The sequence below is a fragment of the Cryptomeria japonica genome, chromosome 7, assembly GCF_030272615.1.
Source record: "Cryptomeria japonica chromosome 7, Sugi_1.0, whole genome shotgun sequence".
Lineage (NCBI taxonomy): Eukaryota > Viridiplantae > Streptophyta > Pinopsida > Cupressales > Cupressaceae > Cryptomeria > Cryptomeria japonica.
Genome location: NC_081411.1, coordinates 392,733,517 through 392,759,983, shown reverse-complemented (window position 1 = coordinate 392,759,983; position 26,467 = coordinate 392,733,517). Strand labels below are relative to the sequence as shown.

The 26,467-nt window shown below is 36.5% G+C and overlaps 1 protein-coding gene across 2 annotated transcripts in view; it reads right to left on the bottom strand.

Annotated features, from left to right (window-relative positions):
* LOC131041843 (DNA topoisomerase 3-beta) overlaps positions 1-26,467 on the bottom strand; it is a 231,907-nt gene that overhangs the window by 176,810 nt on the left and 28,630 nt on the right. Inside the window, exons 4-5 of one of the 2 annotated variants that reach the window (XM_057975066.2) lie at positions 1,254-1,347; positions 545-644 (exon numbers count right to left, since the gene is read on the bottom strand). In XM_057975066.2, coding sequence (XP_057831049.2) covers positions 545-644; positions 1,254-1,347 — 194 coding nt within the window. Of the gene's footprint in view, positions 1-544; positions 645-1,253; positions 1,348-26,467 lie in introns of those variants that run through there. The other variant, XM_059209151.1, reaches the window with a different exon arrangement.

Genomic DNA, 26,467 nt, shown 5'->3' with positions numbered 1-26,467 from the left:
ATTTCTTTAGTTTGTGTGCAATAAATGTCCATAACCCCAAAATTTAACTTGTACATATTGTAAAAAACTAGTGTTTTCTTAAGTTCAAGGGCTTTGTTTTGTATTTTGTTACAAGGGAGTTTCCCCTTCTAATTCAAATAAAGGTTTATCCCTACATGCTATTCAATATCATGTTGTACTGAAAAGTGCAAATTAAAATGCTAATACAATTTTGGTAGCAATTTATGGATTTGGATATGAGATAATTCTCATATAATATCTACTTCCATGAGGTCTAGCAAGCTTACTTTTGTCAGGCCTTCTTGTAGCTTTCAAAGACAAATACTTAGCAAAAGGGGTGCACATAATAACAAGCAACAGAAAAACATGGTATTGAGGAAAAAACAAAACCATTATATTGCATGTACACAGATAAAAATGTATCCTTTGTCTTCAAAGTATACAGGATAATGTGATAGACCATCCCACTCCAATCAAGGCAAGCATATTATCTTTTATAATTTATTATTCTTATTATTTTTATTTTTTTAAACACATTAAGTACCTTCAAAACATATATTCTCGCCCTCACGGTCACAATCGAGCCACAGTACTAAGTAGTCACATCCTCGTGCTTCTTGTTGTAAATGCTTGGGAATGTGGGCCTTCAACCAAAATGCAATAAGTGTCAAGCTACTTTAGAATTTTGTATATGCACCTAAATTTCAAATGCAATATAGATAAACAGATCGCACAACAAAGAGTTGTGAAGGGTACAGAAATCAACACTTCTAAAAAAGCATTCCTCGGATTAATGAATCGTTAAAAAAATGAAATACTATCAAAAAAGAATGGAAAGCATTCATGTTAAATGCCAACAGAAAGAAATCCCACATATACTGTAAGCCAAAAATAGTATATAAATAAAACTATAGAAACAAATGGATCTTTCCAAGAAATAATCTTTAGTTGCAAGTGTAAGGTATCCAGTTTATCTTCAAATCTATAAGAATAAACAAGAATAACCATAGGAACCCAAGACTTGGCGTCCAATTTTTATTCATACTCAAACCAAAAAATGAGATGGGTAATACAAATAAGCAACTTGAAAACAATAAAAAGGTTTCCGCTTGTTAGCTAGAGATAATTGTGATTAGACATCACTCATAGAGAAAAGAACCTGGATGTTATAATAATTAATTTCAGTATTTAGTTACTAACTCGATTTTATACAATATAAAGTTTACTTACTAAATGAGAAATGAATTTCTCACCTTTGGATTGGATTCTGTTTTGATGATGGGAGCTTCAAAAAGATCAAAGGGGTCAGTTGTCTCCCAGTTCTGATATGTTGGAGGGAAATCAGTACTGCTATCAACAACATACAACATCCTTTAATGTTAGCTTTCCAACACTAACTTTTTAAGAAAAACAAATCACAGAGAAAAGAAATAAATTGATACTGATCACAAAATGACAAATCTGAATGGAAGAACAAATAGAGGAAATAACAGTAATGCATCAAAAAAGAGAACATAAGACATCTTCATGCTATGTTATCCTATTGTAAGCATCACGAATGCAAAGGGAACAGTCTCCTAGTCTAAGATAACAAAAAAAAAGCTGTTCTGCACTTCAAGTCTAACATATGAATTTCTCTTACACCAACTCAGCAATTCCTAAGTGAATGGATGTCCTTCTGTAGCCAGATCACTATTTGAAATTTATCCTTCCCCTTTCTTGGAGCCATATCTAAACCAATATAATGTGTGACTAAGTGTCTCCTTGGCATCTCTAAAGATTTGTGGCAGGCTGCACGACTGGGTGAAAATAACGCTGTTCATTTGTAATGAATTTCTATTATTAGAATAATATTAATTTATTGAAAGATAAGGCTTACATTTGTGATAAAGCCACCTTAGTGTCAAGTGTTTTCTTTATATATTTTTAGTTCGCTGTTTAGTGAGTCATGTAACGTTTATCCGTTTGGGTGGTTTCTTCTCCAATCTCTATATGTGGAGATGAACCTCATTGTACTTGTATCTTGTTAGTTAAGAGAATATTAAAATATCATGTTCTATTAATTTTAGCAATATGGTATCAGAGCAGGATTCGTTAGTTGTGATCAAAAAGCATGAATCTATTAATACTCTTAACATAAAGTTAGTTGTAAGATTGGCATTGGAAAATTTTAAGTATTCTAATACCTCTCTACACTTGACATGCATTGTTAAGCAAACTGGTTTACCAATTGCCTTGTGTTATCCTTCAGATGTGATGGAATTCTATTTTCATTGTTCTATTGGTGTGCTAGGCGATATTAACTGGTGTTATTGTTGTGACGATTTATGCCTTTCTTAGAACAAGGTTTCAACTCGTTGTGTGCAATGTGCATAATTGCTAGTTGGAAGGGTGTGATGTTGACACAAGGGACTGAATATGTTCTTCTGGAATGATCAAGATCTAGCCCTCTTGACTGTTTCCAGCTGTATATGATCAACCGTTTCCAGCCCAGCCTATATATTGGTGTTGATGAAACATGTAGCTCTTTAAATTGACTCGGTCTTGAGGCTGCCATACATAGGCTGTTGCATGCAATCTTACTTTATTATTAGATATCATTAAGAAGGTAGTTTTCTGTCATTTTCATTTAGGAATAACTTGAAAGGATATACAATCTATACCTGTGTATTGTGAGCAAGGTAACTAAATGATTGCTTGTTTATGGTCCTTAACACTTCTTGTGAAGATGTGCTTCATATTAGTATAAGAGGTACTAGAACGTGTTATGCTATCCCCTATCAAGTATAGGCCTGGCTGCAATAAATTCTTATGATTATAGTTGTTGATACATTCTCATTTCCTCATGAATATCATAAAAGAAATTGTACCTATAAGAACATATAACAATTTATTGTTAGAATTACTAAAAGGTACAGGAGAAGTTGTTTAAAAGGATATATATATATCAAGTTGTCAGGCCCGAGAATGTAATGCAATAAAAGACTGACAAACAAATGAGACTTAGACAACCAGAAAAAAATATTCAAGGAAAGCTTTACCATTCATCAAAATCAGATACAATGTACATATTTAACAATACAAAAATAACTGTTTAGTTTATCTTCTAGATGACTATCCTACAAAGGTAGCAGTAAAACCATTGTTTGTGTTGTGAATTGAGAAACTTGTTTTATGGAACCTCATTTGCTTGATACAAAGCTCCAGTGTTCTGCAAAAGATTTTGCCTACGTAATAGTTTGTTCCCTTCTACTCAGGAACCAAAAAATGGACTTGGTAAAGACCTGAGCTTGTTTTCTCAAGTCAAGTCAGCTTTCCACAATGCTATATCCCATTTTGAGAGGAACCTATTTACTACAAAAAAATTCACCACCATTCTTGCTCTAAGTGATCAATTTTGCTGAAGAAAGTTGTTCAACTTCTATCCTTGTCACTTCTATAAGTGAAAACTGGAGAACCCTGGCTGATTGTGCCCATGAGTAGTCGAAAAGAGTGCCAACTACACCATATGACCTAAAAACTGGATAACCCAATCTAATTGCACTCCATGAGCAACCAAAAAGTGTGCTGAAGGATGCACTGAACGACTTGAATTTGCATCAAGCTAAAAATATGAACCACTTGTTATCCACAATCAAACTTCTCCTATGGCAAGGAAAACATCAAAAAATAAGGCATACAATGACTCACTTCATGCATGGTCATCACAATGTCATAATCCAAAATTTCTCATGTTTAATTAAAATATAATTGTAATTAATTTACTTCAATTTTAATTCATTTATGATTTGATTATTATATGGCATTTGAATTTGAATTTGAAAATCTTATTTAATTACTGCGGTTAGATCTGGTAGTGGAGGGGAATGGTTTTGTAGCGTCCCCTATTTTAGGAGGAGTGCTCATTAATTTCAAGGGAGAATAGAGGGATTTTGCGATAAGAGAGAGGGGACTCTCAAACATGGAAAAAATCAATACCAACAACAGTGATAAAGTATGCAGGGGGAAGAGATAGAGAGAAGGCGTTGGTTGGCAGTCTCTTGGCAAAAGGGAGAAGGAATTTCACTGTGACTTAAGGAAATGGGAAAAATCGCATGAGCAGATTAGAGCAATTCAGGAGAGATAATAAAGAAATGATTATAAAAAAAGGAGCAATTGACAACCATTGGAGGAGGTTTTATGAATTTCAATTAGTGCAGGCATGTGCAGAGAAGAGAGACGAAAGAATGAGATTTGGGAAGAGAATGATTTGAGACCAAGATCCTACCAAGTACAATGGTAGTCATGCTTCCTTCATTGTTGTTCTTTGCTTCCCACCTATTAAAAATCTCTTAGTTATTATTGTGCAATCTCTTTCTTTTGCTAGTAATAACCTTCAAGTCGTGACTTGTAGAAACTTCTTCCTACTTATCTTTTCACTTTCTTATTTTGCATATCAATCAGACTGTTGCATATGGATTTGATTATTATACATGTTTTGTGCTAGACCATCTGATGGGCAGCTAAGCATGATATAAGCTTAGTTAACTATCTAGGATCAAAATCCTTATTTAAGGATCAGATTATTTCAGTGTGTGGTTATGCCTTGACGTTTTGTATGTCTTGCTTTGTGTTTGTTACGCTACCAGTATTATAGTCTCCTATCTAGTTGTGTATCTTGAGCTGTGCTTTCAATCTTGCATGCATCTTTCATCCATCAGATACTGTTTTAAAATTCCCTTAAACCTGTGCATTGAAGGTCTATTTGCCTCTTCCCTTGCATGCAAGAGCCTTCATGCATATTATCCCCTTTGAAATGGATGTTCCATCTCTTCCTAATCAAGATGTGCTGGTAGAGATTAGTAATCCTTTAGTGATAGAATTGGGTCTTCAATGTTGATCGATCAATGATCTTTGTGCCCATCATGAACTCTTCTGAGAACAAAACCTTTTCCACGGCAAGAGATGAGTGACTTAAGAAAATAATTGTTAGCTATGGTTAGAGGCCTATAGTTCTTAACCTCATCTTTTATAAAACTTAGAAAATCTCTCTTGTAGATCTAGTAAAGTTAAATATCACTTACCTTTAATGGATTTTATCATATCATTAGATATGCTTAAACCTCACGATAAGATATCATTTTACTAAAGTAGATCATTCTACAGTAGACAGTATACAAATAATCTTGTTTTATCCTTTTGCATCTTGTTGTAGACATTTATTTAGTCTATTTAAATGGATAATCTTTTAAGTTAATAAAAGAAATCAAGAATTCATTATTGATATACACTATATAGTAAAGAAGATGAATGATATGAATTATATGAACCATAAATGATATGAATTATATGAGTGCACATTGCATGTTATATAGAAATTTAAGAATAATCATAGGTCAAAGATAAACTATCTTACTAGGATATCATTAGAACCATAAATGATATGAATTATACGAGTGCACATTGCATGTTATATAGAAATTTAGTTAAATATCTTAAAACTCATTGCATTCCTTGAGATTTTTAAGCAAAGGGAATTTATTTCTTATCTTCTTAGACATCGATATAAGGTCACTAGCTTAATGAAGTTTTTAAAGATTGTGATAGCTTGGTTTCTCCTAGATTTAGTTAAGTGTTGAATATCTTAACTTATTTTCATAATTACTTTTCAATGATATTTAAATATTATGTTTTCCTTTTGTCAATCCCTTTTATGAATAGAAAATGGAAATGAAATATGTTAGTTTTAACAATCATTTAGATTATAAGAACATGCATATAGATATAAGAGAATTTAAGTTATGCATTTCATAAAAAGAAATCATAGTTTTGAGTGTTGATTGCCTCTTATATTTAGTTTAGAAATATATAAACGATATAACCGATCTATGGTGGCTTTTGTGTGAATTCCTTGTTTCATTTCAAATTCCAAGTTTCAAAAGGATGCATTTCATAGAAAACGATTCCCAAAACAATAAGTATTTAGCTCGCATAAACTAATTATGCCATGAGTAGTTTCTAAAGTATTGCATCTAAGATGTTGCATTTTAGGCCAATATCTTCTATTAAATAAGTATGTTTTTAGATAAGGCAAGATAATAAAGTTACCTTAAAATTGTCACTCACTAGTAAGGATACATCAAGTGCATTTTCAAATGAATCTCGTGTTGTGGTTGACCTAACAACATAACCATTCATACTAGGAATATTCATTAACTGAGGAACATATAAAACCTTATGGTTGTTAGGACTCGAAGCTTATGTGTAGCTATTTTGCATTATATAGATAGAAACTTGTATGACAAGAATAAACTATAGTTAATGGCATATATCCTTTGAATAACATCAGCATAGGACTCTCTTAGGGAAAGTATGCTATGGTAATGGAAAATATTGGAGTATATGTTGATTATAAAGTAAAGTCAGATAACATTTTATAGCATTGATATGATTATTTTAGCTCATCTCCTCATAGGCATTGGTAAAGTGTTTTTTCATTGACATCACCTAATGATATTGTTTATGTTTGATGCTAAATTTTGGCATAATTGTGATTGCATTTCTTTTCATATTCATGCATAATATCAGATAGATATGCAAAGATTGTGCTAACATTGCTTATAAGATATTGTTTCAATCCATTATCATTAATCTCATATATCAAAGGATATGTCGTTGTTCATGATGTATTGTGTGATTGAAAAATTCTTTGACTTCAAGAGTACATGCATGGTTGCATTCTTGTATCTTCAATGTGTTTTATGTGTTTTTGGATGGTGCCAAATGTGGAGGAATAGAGAAGGATAGATTTCCGCCCATATCTATGTACCGATAGTCATCTCAAAAAGATGCTTTGGCCAAAGCTTGTTTGATCAATTTACATTTAGTCCATGATACTAATTTGAGCGTTGTCTCAAACTCTCTGCCATATCATGATATTATTACATTAGCATTAGAATGTAGATATATCATGCTGCTCAAATTCCATTACTTTTGCTAGTTTTGGATTGCTAGGCATCCTTGTGCTAGGTCAGGTATTCTTCATGTTAGGAAGGATCCTGGGGGAGTCTAAAGCTTCGTGGTTGAATGGATGAGCACTTTGACAATGTTTTTGCTTGTGGTGTGCTCATGGGATATAGTATGTTGAGAGTTCCTATCAGGGCTGTCTTCGGTTTGTACTTTATGTACTAATTATATTTCGACCTTATGGTCTCCTGTAAAGGAATTAGTTTCCTTCTTTGCCTAATCTATGTATTTAGGTATTATGTCGTTATTTAATAATGTCTCTATTCTTTCATATGTTTGAGAATGTCTCTTCAATTTATGCTTAGTTAAGTGTAAATGTCTATTATGTTAATTTAATAATATGGAGGCCCTTACACAAAAACCAAAATAAAGTGTGCATTCACAGTTTTTAGAGGTTGAGTTGAACATTACTTTCAGAGATGTTCTAGTGATAAGCAAAAATATGCTGCAATGACAAATCCTCAATGAACAATGCAAGCAATCTCCAAGTATTGTGCTTAAAGAGTTTGAAATTTGAATCTTGATGTTTCTCCATGTACCATACTCAAAGAAACTCAAGATCTGAATTATAATGTCCCTCCATGTAAGATGAGAGCGAAGAGATGTTACAAAGGCCCCAATGAAAACAGAACGACATATATGAACATCTACACATAATTGCACAACTCAATGATGCCCTCTAGGGTTTTCATCACAAGTCTCCATTAAGCCACTCTTTTGGGTTTTCAACTTAATGGGAAGAGTTTGTAAGTTGCCCTTTCAAATTTTTAACTTACAATTCAAGAGAAGCAGTATGATCAACAAGGGGTAATGTCCATAGCCTCGAATAATTTGTCTTGGGTTGCATATCTAGCAATCTCAACTTTCTCATTATCAATATCCCAATTAGAATGGGAAATGAAAGGTACAAAAAATCATCGCTCCTATCAACACCATAGAAAGTGAGAGCAAAATTATCCTCTATCCGAATTCAATGCAACTCTACAATTTTCTTAGTAGATTGTCACTTAATGGTACAACTATCAATAGTATTTGCAATGCTAGGCTCACATTCAACTAGATTGATAGCAGCATCTAAATCATGAGTACACAAGCTCAACAATTTTTTGTACCAACGCCCAACAATATCTATAATGAGAAGCTTGTTATCAACAGAATAGACGATATCTAAATGCAGAGCTCATTATCAACCAGATCAACAATATCCACAAAGAGTATACAAGCTATCTATGATGGGAGAAAAGTGATCCTAGCCTAACTACTAAGTTAACTCAGATCAACCTTATCTCCACAACGCATTGGAACGCAAACGAGCCAAAGGTGTATATTCTTGGCTACTGTTCTAAAAGGAGAGCCAAGCTACCTGGGTTCTATTCCATTGTTGCAAAGAGGGAAGACTGATTGATGTGTTGTATAATTAGGTCTAAAAGTGCAATAGGAGAGCTAATTAAATTACTGTAACAGAAATAGAAAGACAAAAGTTCATAGAGACAAGTACAGAAAAGAGTTGAGGGCACAAAGAGGAACCTGGCACCAAAAGCAGAGGTTGACTGGGCTGGACAGGAGCACTAGGCGCTCTGGTCCTAGAACATCAGACTGCAAAAGACTGAACTAAGAATCCACTCAGGAGGATTCTGGGCTGACATCGTGCAATTTTCAGCAAAACTGGTAGAACAGGAGCGCTAGGCACCCTAGTCCTATGATTTTCATCCATTCGAAGTCTGAGATCATTCATCACTGTTTGCACAGTCCATCTGTATCATTGTCTTAATCGCAATCTCCAAATCTGAACTTGCACAAACGCAAAGAGAGGAGAGATGGTTATAGCTATACAGGAGCTTGCATCAACCAAGCCCTGATTAGCTATTCCTACCTCAAAGAATCGCCACGTTGATAACAACAAATTGTATGTGCTCTAAATCTTAAGTGTGTCTAAGATTGTAGCGAGCAGTGACAAATGCGAATAAATGAATATGAAACCCTACTCAAGTGTGTTAGGATGGATTCTAAAATGCCTCAAACAAGATTATGATAATCAACCCAAGAAAAAAATGATATGCTCAAGGGAAACAGATCAAATTAATTCAGATTAGAAGATCAAAAGTCAGAATGTGAGAACAAATCAAGAACCATACCAAACCAAGATAGCAGAGGTGCAAGCCAATCATCAGTCAATGGTTCCAACTCATCCTTCAACATTCAAAAAGCTTTGATCCTTACTTCAAAAGTGCTGACAACAATTGACTTTGTATGAAGATATAGAGCACTTTCAGATTTGCAGAGCTAGATCTTCATTTTGGCAGAGTTTTCCCATAGAATTCAAATCATTAGATAAATGCAAAGGCTAAATTTTTGGTTTATATATGAGTCACAAGGTTAATTTTTTAAAAAGCCGACAAAATGATCAAATGTCAAAACCAAAAGCACATCACACGAAGCTAGGCCAACACATACCGTGTCCCAATATTTGAAACCAAAAAGGCAAGACAAGGGCGTTGGGCGCCCTAGTCCAAGCCTATTCACCTATTTATTCAAAGCAGGTTCTACAAGTACATGGACCCAAGATACTGGACATGCTCCCGTCTTGAGCATTTGACAAAAGTTTCAGGCTCAAGGTCATTGGTAAAGGCTTTTAGAGCTAAGCATAGCATATTCCTTGAGTTGAGGGATAGGTCAAGGCTAGCAATGGTCCTAAAATGCACTAGAGGAACAAAGACCAAAGCAAGTGCCAAATAGAGCATGAAATTGGGCTTGCACCATTAGGGAGCATAGTTTATGATGCTACACTATCATCTAAATGGCAGATTGGACTCTCCTATAAGATTTTGACAACAGAAAATCCTCGATTTGCCACCTAGAATGATCTATCCATCCATAATGCATATGCTTCATTGATTTTGTTGGCAAATCTCTAGCATAACTTTGTTTTGCAAAATGTGTGTTGATCACATGATAGACAAGGATGTAGATTAGAAGAAATCTTTGAAGGTAGGTCCTCAACATCCACAATGACAACACGTTTGGACTTAATGGGTTTTAGTGCAAGTTGATTTTCATTACCATGACAGATTGTCAATTTCACATGGCTGACCGATAGCTGAAGACTCAACTTGATTATTGTTTTAACTTTGGAAAACCCCAAAACACAAATTTGATAGGTTTGAATATAATAATAAATGAAACAACACCTGTACACCCTAGACTGCTATGATGTTTCTAATGAGCAAAAACATAGAGCAAAGGCAATAAGCCAAACATGGGCAATGATTGTATATCATATCAGTAGACATAATGGTTTGATATATACGAGAGACGAGGTCAATTATAGACCAACAACCAACCGACTAGTCAGTTTGACTAACCAACAATTATGATGTAATACAAATAAGATTAATGCTAGCAATACCCCCTTGTTACATCATATGCCAAAGATTTGGTGAATATATCACCACATTGCTCTTGAGTCGAACAAAACTGGATCTAGATATTTTGTTGTTGAACATGCTCACAGATATAGTGACATTGAACATCAATATGCTTGGTATGCTCATGAAAACTAGGATGCAAAGAAGCTTCAACACACTCTGACTGTCACAAAACAATGTTGTAGGACCTATCTCAAGAACACCCATACCTAACAAAATGCAGCACAACCAGATTGCCTCACAAACAACTCCACCTGCAACATAGTATTCTGCCCCTGTGGAAGAATGGCCAATAGTGGTATGCTTTTTGCTCCCCTAAGATATCAGACCAGATCCCAAAAAGAAAATGACGCCTAAAGTAGACTTCTTGTCATCCACCGAGCTTGCATAGTCCAAATCCATGTATCCACACAGAAAAATCTGCATTTTCCTTGTATTCCATGCCATATGCCATAGTACCCAAACATGCTTCGCGGCTTTCCAATGAACAAACTTAGGTTCTTACATAAACCTAGAAAGATAGTTGACAGCATAGCTGATATCTAGCCTGTTTTAAGTAGATGACACTCCCAATCAATTAATGATAAAGAGTAACGCTCACCCAAGGTGATGGATAATGGCAAGAAAGTTGCAAACTTGTGTCCGTGGGTGTCAACATAGGTTTGCAATCTTCCATTCTGAATTTCTCAAACAATGTCTTGGCATATTTAATTTAAGAGACATAGATGTGATTCTTTTGTTGTCATACTTCAAGTCCAAGACAATAATGCAGAAGCCTAAGATTTGTGATGTCAAACAAACATTTGAGATCATTCTTTGTTGCATCAATCATCTATGGGGAAGTCCCTTTGATGACCAAATCATTGACATATACAATCAAAATAACAATCTCCCCACCTTTCTATTTGAGGTTGAGATTGGGATCATAAGGATTCCTAATGGATCCACGACTAAGGAGATGCTCATCGATCTTAATGTACTAGGCTCAAAGAACTTGTTTAAGACCCTAAAGGGGTTTGATAATTCTACATACTTTGTGCTGCTGATCAAGTGCAACATATCCGTCTGGTTAAGTCATGTGGACTTATTCCTTGAGATCTCCCTTAAGTAAGGCACTCTTGACATCCATTTAATTAATGATCCAACCAAATTGAACTGCCATTGCCAAGACCATTTGAATAGTCTTGATCTTTGTTGTAGGGGCGAAAGTTTCATAATAGTCAATACCTTCCTATGTATAGCCCATACCCACAAATCAGGCCTTGTACTTATCAATGCTACTGTCTGCCTTATACTTGATTCTGAAAACCCATTTACATCCAATAGTCTTCTTCCCCAGTGGGAGATCAACAAGTTCCCATGTATTATTCTTTAGTAATGCCTGATATTCGACATCCATGGCATCTTTCTAGGGTGGTGACTCATGAGACTTCTCAATTGTTTCTAGTTCAGAACCCCTAATCCTTGCACACATAAGAGCCGAATTTAAGTTTTGGGCCTAGTAAGAGATGTAATTGTAACTACATCATCTTTAGCATCCTTTATTGTGGCTTGGCACCACTTAGGAAGTTTTTTGTGCACAGGACATGATGGAGGTGGTGAAAGAGGTAGAAATTGATTCAATGGAAACAAAGCCTCTTCTTGTGCTTCTTCATCAAGATCCTCATCTTTAGGTTCAATAATTATCAACGTTTGAGAACTAGTAAGTGATGGTAAGGAAGAGATGTTGCATCCTATTTTCTCGTCAAAAATATTCGTACTAGTGTACACTTTCTTTGTTGTTGCAGCCATGAGGCAATATCCATTCGACTCAAAATTGTATCCAAGTAAAATTTGTTTCAAAGACTTACCATCCAATTTTGTCCTTTGTAGTTCATGCATGTAAGTTGTACATAAAAACACTCAAAAATGTGATACAAAAGGCTTCTTCCAGTGCTATATATTCAAGCACTTCAGTGAGTGCTCAATTCAACAAATACATTGTTGTGTGAACTGCTTCAGCACAAATGTAATGTCCCCTTCTCAGTGAGGAGAAGTTCAGTGAGCCATTAGCCTATTTCAGAGACCCGTAGGCTAAATGGAAGCAGAAATTAGGGTTCCCTATTTTCTAGGAGGATTCCTCGCAGTTTTCAAGGATGTTTTGGTTGGAGTTTGGCAGATTGAATCAAGATTTCTTTTTGGGTTTTTTGTAAGCTTCGCAGTGATATGACATGCAAATAGTTCAGAGGAGTTTGCAGAACTTACTAAAAATGGCAGTGATCATGATTATTGGGTTTTTATGGGTTCTCCGTGTTGAGCTACAGGGTTCGAAGAACAATCTTTTTGGAGTTATTTTCAGGACTTACTATTTTTAGTAAGTGTCTTTCAAGCAAATCTATTTTTAGCAGTTTAGTGCAGGATTCCAACCTAGTCAGTTTGACGATTTTTCAGGACTTCAAATTCATGGTCCATTTTGGTATTGATCAGTATTTGATTTGCAAGCAATTTTCTAAGGTTTGATATTTAATTATCATTCTTGGACGACTTAGGAAAAGGGAAATACTTTTTTATTTTTAAAAGATTAATAAGTTCCCTAAGTCAGCCGATATGGATGGAAAATGCTTAAGTTATAATGTTTCTATGTTGCAAAGTGTGGACCAAGGGAAAAGTTTGAACTTGAAGCCTAGGTGGTGGACTTCATTTTGGGCGCCCATATACTTTAAGGCAATGAAATGAAATAAATCGCCAAATGTGAGTGGAATGAAATGACATGTGATTTGGGCGGATTTGGGGAGCATTTGCATTTGAATTTGGCTGGGCAAAAGTTATAAAGAAGTGACTTGGGCTCTCATTTGATCATCCATGAAAATTTGTATACGAAGTGCTGTCGGAATGGTGCCAGATTTGTGCTTTGAAGTTGCGAGCTGCCTAGCCTATGTCAATTTCGTGCTTGAGAGATAGCACCTAGCTGCGAAGAGACTATTTCTCACTCAAAGGAATAGATAGAGCTTTTTGGGAATGGTTGCTTCAGTTGGTTTTCTGTTTTTGGTGTGAGTTTGTGTGTTTCCGGGTTGCTGGTTGGCGTCATGGTTGAAGCGTATTTTCAGTCCTAGTTTCCTATGCAGGCTCCTATTGATTCTAGGTATTGGCGCTTAAGATTTCTATGCTCCCAGCGATAAGATTTGTAAGTTTATAGCCCCTAGTATTGAGTTTCCAAATTTTAATTGCAAATCGAACTTTTCAGCTTAGACGTTTTTGTTAGGGAGTGCATTCGGTTGCGTGTTGAGTGTTTGGGGTTATATTGTTGTTGTTTTCCTGTTGGTTCTTAGTTGCTATATGCTTATTATCAGTTTGGGTGTGTTGTTGGGTGATTTGAGTGGGTTTTGAAAGAGTTAGGAGCATTTTGGTGTGTTTGGGTATTGCTGGTTATGCATTTCCAGCTTGCTGTCATAAATATCAGATTTTCGAAAGTTGGTCTTTGGGTGTGCTTTTGAGAGTGTAAGTAGAATGGGTGGTTAGGTGATGATTGGAGGTGTTGTTGCAGCTGTCAGCTCATAATCAGCACTTGGTTATCAAATTTGCTGGTTAGTAGTACTAACAGCAACATTTTGGCTTTCTGTTGCCCCACAGCATAAGTGGAAGAGGTTGGCTTCGCCGCCTATCTTAGATTAGTAATATTTCTTATATTCAAAAATCATTGTAATGAATTTGTAAAGATGGTTAGTAGTACTAACAGCTATCTTTCAGATTTCTTATTTGGTTCCCACTGCATAAGTGGAAGAGGATGGCTTGGCCGCCTATCTTGAGTTTGTAATATTGTCCTCCCGCTAAATAAGCGGTGGAGTTGATATTAATTTCTATTTCTAGTCCTCCCGCTGCACAAGCGGTGGAGTTGATATTAATTTCTATTTCTAGTCCTCTCGCTGCACAAGCGGTTGAGTGATTGCATTCTTCAGTTCTTTGGTTTGTCCTTGGCTGGTTTACCGCCAGGTGATTGCATTGTTTTTCAATATCTCATTGTATAAGCCAAAGGGGCTGGCTTGCCGCCCAAAGATTGTAATCATTTTCAGTTATTGGCATCTAACAATCCCCTCGACATTGTATGCTCTCACCCTCCCAGATTGGGCTCTCGGTGATCAGAAAGTGGAGGGTTACTTTCAGCAGCATTTGGTTTTCATTTCCTAACCATAACAATTGTTGTGTTGAATGTAATTGTGGAAAACATTTGGGAAAAAATTAAGGGGGATATTTCAACAAAATGCAAGACCAATATCTGCATCCTCTAACATACATCGCATCATTTCAATATTATTACGATTACGCCTCTCTACAACACCATTCTGTTGAGGCATGTAAATAGTGGTCAACTGTCTTTTGATCCCATGTTTTTGAATGCAGTTTGAAAACTTTCTTTGAATTTCTCAAGTGTTTGATTTTTGTGAGCTAAAGAATAAACCCGCATTTTTCTTGAATAATCATCCACAAAGAGTAAAAAATACCTAACATTGTTATGACTTGCTGGCATCGATCCTCATAGATCAGTATGAACCAATTCTAATGGACTTGAGGCTCTATTCTCTACAACAGGAAAAGGAGTCTGATTTTGCTTTACAACAAGACAATATGAGCAAATTACTATTTTCCACATAGGGAGAAGTCCTTGCACCATATCTCCCTTACTCAATGCAAGAAGATAGCCAAAACTGAGATGGCCAAATCTCTAATGCCAATGAGTTGTGGATGCACTAGTTTTCACAACAACGACCTTATCATGTGTGACATAAAAAAGTTGAAACATCTTGCCAACCCCTAAAGCACAAGGAACAACTTCAGCATTTCTCGACTTATCTCTTATGAGACATCTTTTCACCATTGTAACGATCAAATTCAACTTTCAAGTTGTGCTCAAGTAACAGACTAATTGAGAGAAGTAACATAGAGAACCTTTGTAATTTTGCATGTGTGAGTTTTGAGGGGTAAAGAGATATCTTTGATTCCCTTAACTTCATATGATGTGTCATCAGCAAGGGATACTTCACCATAGGAGGTGGATGCAGTGAGATCATAAAACCACTCTTGTTCACTTGTCAAACGTCTAGATGCACCATAACCAACATACCAAACAGAACAGTTTGAACTGGAGGCCTTTGTTTCTACAGCATACAAGAAATCCTCTTCATCTAAATCTCCTGTGTATGCAACAATGACATGTTGCCTATTTGGTATTTTTCCAAAAGGGAACTCTTCTTCTTGTTACCCTGAAAAGGCTTCTCTGGCCTTCTATGATTGGATTCACTATTTGCATAGGAATTGTACCAGCAATCTTTGAGATCATGTCCCTTTCTTCCACAATTGAGACATTTTTTTTCTTGGAAGAGTTTTCCTGATTTAGTTTTGATGATCCTAATGGACCACTTAGATAATCAAGTTGTTTTGCATTTTTCTTTGCTGCAAGGGCATGGCTGTTAGGAGTTTGATGTCTCAGCCATGGACTGATTCTTCTTGTTGAAGCAAGTTTACCAACTCTTCAAAGGATTGTGTTGTACTTGCCACATTGAGACAAGTGACAAACATGCAAAACGAAGGGGTTAGTGCTCTCAAGACTATGGGTACAAGAGATGCACCTATCACTTCTTCCCCTAACACTTGCATTGATGTCCAAACTTTGCAACTCTTCTAAGCAATGTTTCTAATTTCTCCTCTTTTTTCTTTTGAAGGCAGTCTAACTAATGTTGCAAGTGGAGAATTTGATTATGGTTTTTAGCCTCATATACAATTTTAAGACAATCCCAAACATCTTTTGCGGTGGTAGCTATTCTGGTGTGAGGTTGAACCTCGTCAAAAAGTCCAAACAAAATGATCAATTAGGCCTTTTGATTGGCTTTGTCAAATCAAGTTTGGTCCGCACTGGCATTTGTAGATGTAGTGATGTTTCCAAAAACTATATTCCAAAGGTCTTCAAATACCAATTGAGATTGAACTTTAGTTTTCCATGCAGCATAATTATCGCCTCTCAAAAGCTGAGAGCCGAGAAGCATGATTTTTGGTGCATTATTTGTCATTTTCTAAAGTTTTTTTATAATAGCTCCCTAATGTTTGGTTTGCAAAACTAATAACAACTTGCAACAACAAATGCATACTTTTGCTCCCAAAAGAAATATCCAATGCAAGAAATAATATGGTTCATAATTGTTTTTGTAAAAGTATTCAAATTTATGTTCAAAATTGGAATGTTAAGGATTTTATCTTTCTTTAATTTCTTAGACAATATTCAATGCTATTAATATGTGCTCTCTTAGTTATTTTTGATCATGAATTTAAACTTCTTTGGTTGCAAGTGGTTGTAGATAATATTTATTGATTTCAATATTATCTTCAGCATGCTTCACGGCACATATATAGGCATTGCCTTGAGATCAAGGCATGCCTTGACCGGACATGTCTCATGACATGTCCGATCAAGACATGTCTTGATCAAGGGTGGTGCCTCTTCGTGGAGCAAACTGATAACTATCGGTTAATGTCAAAGCCGATTTATAACAAATGCTAAACAGTTTGTGATTAAATGCGGTTTGCTTATCATTGTATCCAATAATATATCGATTAGATTCTAATGCAATTTAATCATTAACCGATCACCAATCGATTTATACTTAATGCTATTTTGTGGTAATCGGTGGTAAATGTAACCCGATTATGAATCGGTATAAGAGCAAAAATATGTTAAAGTGATAACCATTGTAGTTATCATATGACAACACTAATTAGTGTTGTCATATGACAACTAGAATAGATATGCAAAACCGATTACAATCACAACATATAAATGAAATCACTGCATAGCAAATACGATCATACCTTGATGCTTATAAGGATGATTATGATGACTACCATTAGTATGTAGATTTATCGATAGGATAGATGATTGAATGAGAGACTTCATTTATCTCTCATTCAATCATTTATCTTACCGAAGCTACATTGTTTCAACACTCCCTCTTAGCTAGGGAAGATAAATAATCATCTAATTATATAACATCACATTTCTCGTAATATAATGTATTACATGACTTCGTAATACAAACGATCAAGTCACATGTGCTCCTGACATGATGTATCACATAACACATGATACATAAATATATCACATCATCTCGTGATATAGAGATATCAAATAGCACGTGATATCAGCATCACATAACACGCGATACCTTGGATATAAAATAATTTGAGAATATTGAATTCTCTTATATCCAGGTTATGGTATGTGCACTGACATTATGTCACATAATGTCTACCATAACATATCATGGCACATCCACGAGTCAAGATGATATCAAGTCAGCATGATATCAACATTACAAGATCGTCACCTTGTAATGTTCAGTACAAGTGTTCATTATCTAAAAAGTCGTCACTTCTTAGAAATGGACACTGGGGGAGGAGACCATAAAGTCATAACACGACAAAAAGAAGTTTACACATTAAACATCTTATATATTAGTACAGATTATAAAGCAAATTACAATTCAATCATACCAAGCCCTTTCCTGAAGTGTTCAACTTTTACTCTAGATAGAGGCTTGGTCAGTATGTCTGTTGTCTGGTCTCTTGTACTGACATACTGCAACTAAATCACATTCCTATCCACCATGTCTCTCACATAGTGGTAAGGAATCTCTCTATGTTTGGATCTATCGTGAAATACAGGGTTCACGGAGAGTTTTATACAGCTCTGGTTATCACAATGAATTATAGTAGGCTTTAGTGGCTCACCGAATAATCCCACAAGTAGTTTTCTAAGCCATACAGCTTCTCGTGCAGCCATGGAAGCTGCGATATATTCGGCCTCTATAGAACTCTGAGCTACTGAAGACTGTTTCCTGCTAATCCAAGATATCATGGCTGAACCCAAACTGAAGCAGCATCCTGAGGTGCTTTTCCTGTCAGTCACACTTCCAGCCCAATTTGAATCAATGAACCCATGAAGATCCAAATCAACTTTCTCATACTTGAGTCCATAGTTAAGAGTACTTTGAAGATATCTCATAATATGTTTCACAGCCATAAGATGTATCTCCTTAAGTTCACACATGAACTGGCTCAAGGCATTTACTGGATAACAGATATTAGGTCTAGTATTGACCAAGTACATTAACGATCCAATCATCTGTCTGTAGGGAGTGGGATCTATCAATGGGGAATCTGTTGCTGCCTCCTTTAATTTGTGAAGATAGTTTCCATAGGAGAAGACATGGGTTTGCAGTTCATCATACCAAATCTCTTCAATATGTCTAAGGTGTATTTTCCTTGATTAAGCACAATATTGTTAGAATTTTGCCAAACTTCCAATCCAAGAAAGTAATGTAGAAGGCCTAAATCCTTCATATCAAATTCCTTTTCAAGGTCTTTCTTACATTATTCAATAAGGTGATCTTCCCCTGTTATCAAAAGATCATCAACATATAAGATCAATATCAGCATATCACCTTTGATCCTTTTGAAGTATTGATTTGGATCTACATCATTTTTTGAGAATCCCAATCCCTAAAGATAGTTGTCAATTCGTTCATACTAGGCCCTGTGAGCCTGTTTTAAACCTTATAGGGCTTTCTTTAATCTGCACACGTGTTTCTGTATAGTGGATCTCAAACCCTTCTGGCTGTTCTAAGTAGACTTCCTCCTCAATTTTACCATTCAAGAAGGCAGTTTTCACATCCATCTGATGGACTTTCCAACCTTTGGCTGCTGCAATGGCCAGTACTGCTCTAACTGAGGTGTACCTAGCAACTGGAGCAAATGTCTCATCATAGTCTATCCCTTCTTTCTGGATTTTGTATTTCTCTATGCTACCATCTATGGCATGTTTGATTTTGAACAGCCACTTGGATTAAACAACAGATTTCCCTTTTGGCCTAGGAACAATTTCCCACACATCATTGTTAAGTATGGAAGTATATTCTTCAAACATTGCATTTTTCCAAACTTGATGTTTGAGAGCTTCTGGTACACTAAAGACAAGGCTCCCACATGGCGGACTTCTAGACCTCCCCTCATGGGCTCCTCGAGTTGCATGGCGGACTTCCTTGAAGGCGGACTTTGGTGTTACCTTTTCCTAGAGCGGACTTTGGTGAGTCCTCTAGCTTGGGTGGACTTTAGACAAGGCTCCCACATGGCAGACTTCTAGACCTCCCCTCATGGGCTCCTCGAGCTCGAGTTGCATGGCGGACTTCCTTGAAGGCTCCTCTTGGGCAGAGTCTTGGGTGTTGGCCACCAAGGCTTTTCCAAAACATGGCGGACTTTGGAGGGTCCCCAGGCATGGCGGACTTTGATGATTTCTCCACCAAGGCGGAGTTTTGGACTATCTCCCCATGGCGGACTTTGGAGGGCTCTCTTGGTGACCTTCTATCCTAGGGCGGAGTTTTAAGGGTCCTCCTTCATGGCGGACTTTGGAGTGTTGGCCTTCATGGTGGTAGGATAGGGCGGAGTTTATTGATGACTCTTTCACATGGCCTAGGGCGGACTTAGAGGGTCCTCCTTTAGGGTATGGCGGAGTTTGAAGATGTTCCCACATGACCTCACACACACACATGGCGGAGTCTAGGTGCCTCTCTTCATGGCTTCCCACACAAATGGCATCATTTATACAAGGCTCAAGGTGGACTTTGAAGGGTCTTCAACACATGGTGGACTTCTAGAGGGTCTTTTCTTCATGGTGTCCTGCATCATGGCGGAGTTTGAACCTGCAACAATACTTTAAAACCCTTGTTACCCTGATTTAGAAGAATTTTTAGAAAAATTTCAAAAATTTCACAGCATAATCAAATTTAACCGGATTAACTTGAAATTTGAAATCCATGCCTAGGTGGATCATCTGAGGCATCATGCCCCCTAAAATCTAGGGATTTGGCTTTTTAGATCAAAACTTGGAATTTTGAGTCCCAGTCAAAGTTGGTCAGTGGTGTAAGTACAAACCCTAGATTCCCATCCCAAAAAAGCAAAAAGCAAGTATCCCTAAAAAATAGGAAAAAAATTTCTAAAAATAGCCATACCGGGGATCGGGCTGAAAATGCCAAAAACAAAACTTCCTAAAAAATAGGGAAAAAGCAAAAAAGCAAACTTTCTAAAAATAATAGAAAGTTGTCCAAATTCGTCCAAATCAATTGCGATCTTCGTCCTTTGGCCTTTCTAAGCACTCTAGTGGTGTTTGTATTCCGGAATCACATAATTTGCAAAAACTAACTTTCAATCTTCAGGGCCCGAATTGTTCAAACTGGACAAGGCTTGGTGAAACTGAAGCGGAAGGTCATAGGACACTAACAAAACCCTAGAAAGCTGGAAAAGAGAGGGTCCCCATTTGCAATGGGGCGATGTGTGAAAAAGGTCACAAGAAGTACCCTAAGTCACCAGGTTCGAATTCGAATTCAAAGATCGATAGCTTTGAAATTCGAATGAAGTTCGATGCGGAAAAAATTCGAAATGTATAAAATTCGAATTAAATTCGCCATATGTAATTTTTTTTTAAATTTTTAATAAATATATGTAATATATCTATAAATTTGCGTAAATAGTTTAACATTGATAAATAGATTTGAAATCATTACAAAAAGATGACACATTTATAAAATATAAACCATAGGAAACATATGCTTTCACTATTGCAAAGATGTTCTTTTGTCAAAAAGGTACAATAACTGTCAAAAACTTTAGAACTTTAAAATAACTCTAAGTCATCAAGAGCACTTGGCTGGGATGCTAAATCATCATCATCTGTATCACTACTCAGCTCATCATCTGCAAAGTCAGGCTCATCTGCATCTGGCATTGCTATGCCATCAAGAGTTTGTTATAAAGAAGTGTTCTTTGCTGATTTGTTCATCAGCAATTTCAAATTGCTGCGAACATAGACAAGATCTCCCAACTTTCCAGTCAGCAATTTGTTCCTCTTTTTGGAATGGATGTGGTCAAAGCAACTCCAGTTCCTCTCACAAGCTGATGAACTTGCTCCCTGACTCAAAATTCGAATAGCAAACTCTTGCAATTCAGGAGCTAATGATCCATAAGAGATCCACCATCTATATCCAGGCATACGTGGCGAGTCATATTTGGCTTTTGCCCCTCCAAACATCCCTTCTCCTCTCTTGTATTGCCAACTTTGATCTCTGATTAGTGCTGCAATTTATGGATTTGGTACATACCTGCTAATGGCTTGGTAAAGCCCTGCCATGATTTCATTATCACCCCTTCTATCAATAGAAAACAACTTAGGCTCCAAAAAGCAAGCTGCTGCATGTAAAGGTGTGTGCATCATTTTCCATCTGCAATCAACTGTCTCCCATATCTGCATATATTCTGCTTCTTTATTATTTAGTGCTTTTTGAATAGATTCCTTACACCGGTCCATGCTTTCATAAAGCATGCCAAGGCAAGGAGTGTCACCATCAACCATACAAAGCACATCAACAATTGGTTCACATACAAGCAAAACTTTTGCTGCACTTTCCCAGAAATTGTTGTTTAGGATGATTTGCTCTATGTTCTTCCCCTTGGGGCCTTTAGAAAGCACTAAACTTTCCCACTGATTGGAACATATAACAGACCTCAAAGCTGCTTTTTCTTCAACCACTCTTTTCAAAGTGATATAATATGAAGCAAATCTTGTTTCACAAGGCCTCAACAATTCCTTTGATGCATGCTGCCTATAAATACTCAATGTGAGACGATGATTCCGTATGAAATTTGCAATTGCTCTCCCTCTATGAATAGCTTCATTTACCCATGGGAATTTAGCCAAGTCATGAAGCAACAAATCGAGACAATGGGCTGCACATGGGCTCCAATATATCTATGGGTACTTCTCTACAATCAGCCTCCCAACTCCCACACAATTTGTTGCACTATCAGTTACCACTTGAACCACATTTTCCATCCCTACTTCAAGAATGGCTTCCTCTAATATTTGAAAAATATACTTTGAAGTTTTCTTGTGGTTCATGGTGTCAATGACTTTCAAAAATACAACACCTTCAGGACAAGACACCAAAACATTAATCAATGGCCTTTGACATATATCTGACCATCCATCACTCAATATAGTGCAACCTGTTTCCTTCCAAGTGGCTTTGACATCAGCTAATTTTTCAGTCACTCTATCTTTTGACCTCTGCAAAAGAGTTGTCCTGATAGCCTCTGAACCTGGGGGTGTGTACCCTTTGCCAAACTCTGTAATTTTCTGAACTGCATTACGGAAATGAGGATTTCTCGCAACATTGAATGGAATAGCACTTGTGTAAAACAAATCAGCAACTGCATCATCCACCTGTTGTTTCTCTACTAGTTTCCAAAAGTTGTTCAGTGTTCCACTCTGTTTTGGTACACTCACCGCTTCGGATTGCACAGAAGAGGAAGACATGGCAGATGTGAATCTAGATATATCTCCTTCAATTCTCTGTTTCTTTTGTGCCTTCTTCATTTTGCCTACCGTTGAAGCAACCAACTCTTTCTCTAGAATAGCTTTAAGTTCTGGAGTCGCACCTATGCATGCTTGAACACCTCCACCTGGATCCCCTATATTAGCAAGAAAGTGGTCCCTAAGCCTTGTTAAAATTCCAATAATATTTGCCTGACATATGTTACATTTGATGTGAGTTCCATTTCGGGTCACATGCTTCCATGCCTTAGAAGTTGATTTGGGAGGAGCCATTAAATGAAAATCTGCATGTTTGGAAAGAAAAATTAAAAAACACACTACTTTTATTTCAACCTTTTAAAAATATATAATATTAAACAATATAATAAAAAACCATTAATATAAAATTATAAATTATATAATAATAATATTAAACAACACTATAAAAAATAAACATTATAAATTTATAAATAAACATTATACGGTATAAACTATTAATTAACCTAAAAAAATATTAAATAAACAACATTATTAAATAATAAACCTAAAAAAATATTAAATAAACAACATTATAAATTTATAAACATTTAATAAACAACATTATAAATTTATAAACATTATAAATAAATAATAAACCTAAAAAAATATTAAATAAATAATAATAAAATTTATAATAAACATTATTAAATTGTTTATAAAAATATTAAACCTAAAAAAAATTTAAAAAATATAAAAATATATAATATAATATTACAAACTATTAATATAAAATCATAAATTTTTAAACATTATAAATTTATAAACAATGAACATTATAAACAATATAAATAAAAAAAATAATAATAAACCTAAATAAAATGGCGGCCTACCTGTGCAGGTCGCGGACTAGTCGCGGACCGGTCGACTCTTGCCAGTGGCGTTGCGGACTGCAGGTGGCGTCGCGGACTGGTGGCGATGCAAGCTGGTGGTGTCGCGGACTGCAGGGGGCGTCGTGGACTGGTGGCGACGCGAGCTGGTTGCGTCGCCGACTGGTGGTGGCATCGCCGACTGGTGGTGGCATCGCCGACTGGTGGTGGCATCGCCGACTGGTGGTGGCATCGCCGACTGGTGGTGGCATCGCCGACTGGTGGTGGCCGAGCAACTCCTGCGGCTGGGCAAACTGAGGTCCGTTGGCAACTCGCGTGGCGGTTGGGCAGACTGGGCTTCGTTGGCAACTCGCGTGGGTGTGACTGCAACTCCTGCGGCCGCCCTATTTATAAAATCCGCGACAAAACCCTAAAACGCAAGCCAAAAAAAATTAAAAACACTTTATCACAAACCCTAATTTTTATTTCGAATTTAATCGATTTTTTGCATAGTTTTTCAAGTTCGCCGAATTTCGAACTTCAAGGTTCAAATTCGGTCGAACCTGGTGACTTAGCAAGTACCTATGCCACCTTTTGGGACTGCACTTGTAAGAGCACATGAAGTTATGGAAGAGGGCACTTTCTACACCATGATGTGATTGGTCACCCTCCTCAAAGGCCACCAACCGCGAGATGGTCTAATGAGAAGATCTTACAAACTGATAACATTTGGTTTGTTGTGCAAATTTCTCCTTGGAGTTGGATAGGAATAGAAAACGTATCAGCTATTAGTCTACCAAGGCAATGTAACACAAGGTATAAACAGTCCTAGTTTTTTGGGCAAGGGCAGCAGTATTATACCTCTTCATTCTCAGGAAATTACAGTACCTATGCCACCTTTTGGGACTGCACTTGTAAGAGCACGTGAAGTTATGAAAGAGGGCACTTTCCAAGTACTACAGGATAGCATGATGGGACATGACAGCAAGACTGTTATTTTGATTCATGGCAGCAGTTCTACCCCTTCATTTGTAGCAGCCATTGCAGATAAGGAGAAGGGAGAGAGACCGTACAAATTTGGTACTTGAGATTTGGAATCATCATGTCTTGAAGAGACTTCTTCCAATGTTGGTATTCCATTTGAAGATAGGAATGAGATCTTAATTGTATATCCAAGGCCTTGACATCATTTTTACAAGTGGGAATTGGAGTTTTCAGAGCTCTGGCATTCAAAGCAAGATTTGAAGGTTGCAAGGACGAAAACCCTTGCAATTCAAAAGGCCTACAGGAGTGGAAGATCTTCTGAGGGTCTGAATTAATAATTCTTTCAGAGAAAATTGTAGAAGAAATTCACTTTCAGGTTGCATCAGAGAAATCTGCGAGGTATCTTTGGCATTTCAGACCAAAGAGCAAATCTGAGCCAATTGAGACACCATACATCAGCATCATTCACACCTACAGCCATTCGTACCATCCTTGCCTGCAAAAACATTTGTTGCAAGGAGGTGGCATGAGTTTTCAGAGCAGTTTCAGATCAGAAAAATTCCACAAAAAAATTCAGATCTGATAATTCCCTCAGCAATAGCCTTTCATCAGCAAATTTATCATTCTTCTAGTTAGGCGTTGGGGTTTGGGGCTGCCTGGCAACCCTAGGCATTGAAAATTCAGGATTATTACTACATTCAGAATTATGAGAAACTTATTTGGTGCTGCTAGGAAAGATATCAGACCTGCTGTTAATTGTATGCTGATATATCATGACCTGGCATGAGGCGTTGGGAAAAATGGTATGTTCCAAATTACATTAATTGCAAATAAAAACCCTGAGTTTGTTAAATGTCTTCTAATTTGCATTTCAAAGTTGTTTCCTATTAATTTTTGCATTTATTTCTAACATCTAAAAAAACCACAAAACAAAATCAAAAAATTGCAAAAAACACAAAATCTGAAAAAACTCTGAAAAAATCAAAAAATTTATTATTAGGTCAAGGATGGGGCATTTTAAATTCAGTGGTAATTTGCATAATTGCTTGAGGACAAGCAATCTTGGGGAAGGTGGACTGTAATGTCCCCTCCTTAGGCAGTTCTATTTTTACAGGATTAGCCTATCAACAAGGTTCTTGTATGCTAATGCAGTGGACAGGGAGCCCATTCAAAGTCATGTGGCCTTTTTGTAGGTTTGTGTGGCGTTTCAAGAGCTCAAAGCCAATCTCCTAAGGATGAGACTGGTAGTTCACCTATTGACCACCTGGAGCTTCTAGAGCTTTGCAAGGGGCTTGATGAGCTATTTCAGGTGTCCAGAGACAATTTCCTATTTCTTAGGAGGAGACTAAGAGTTGGCTTGCTAATTTTAGACATCACCAAAGGACCAAGTGCATCATCAGTTTTTCGATTGGAGAGGTCAAATGGATGGATTCATAATAAACTTAAAATATTAAAGTGCTATCTTTAATGTTTTGATTGAATAAATAAAGTAACTTTATAATATTAAAGTGCTAGCTTATAATATTTTAAATAAAGTAACTTTATAATAAAGGGGGCCACCATGGAGCACGCACCCCTAGTAGACATAAGGTTGTTTTTAACAAATGACAAATTAAATTAAATAAAGAGGCCCATGAAGTGCTATGCCAACCTAGGAGGAGAATAAAATTAATTTATTAAGTCATGAATAACCCTAAAAGTGGTGTTAGGGTTTCTCATCGTTAATAAAATATTATTAAATTCTCTCCTAGGCTGGCATACCTCCTCATGGGCCTTTTTATTTATTATTTTGTCTTTTAAAAACAACTTTATGTCTCTAG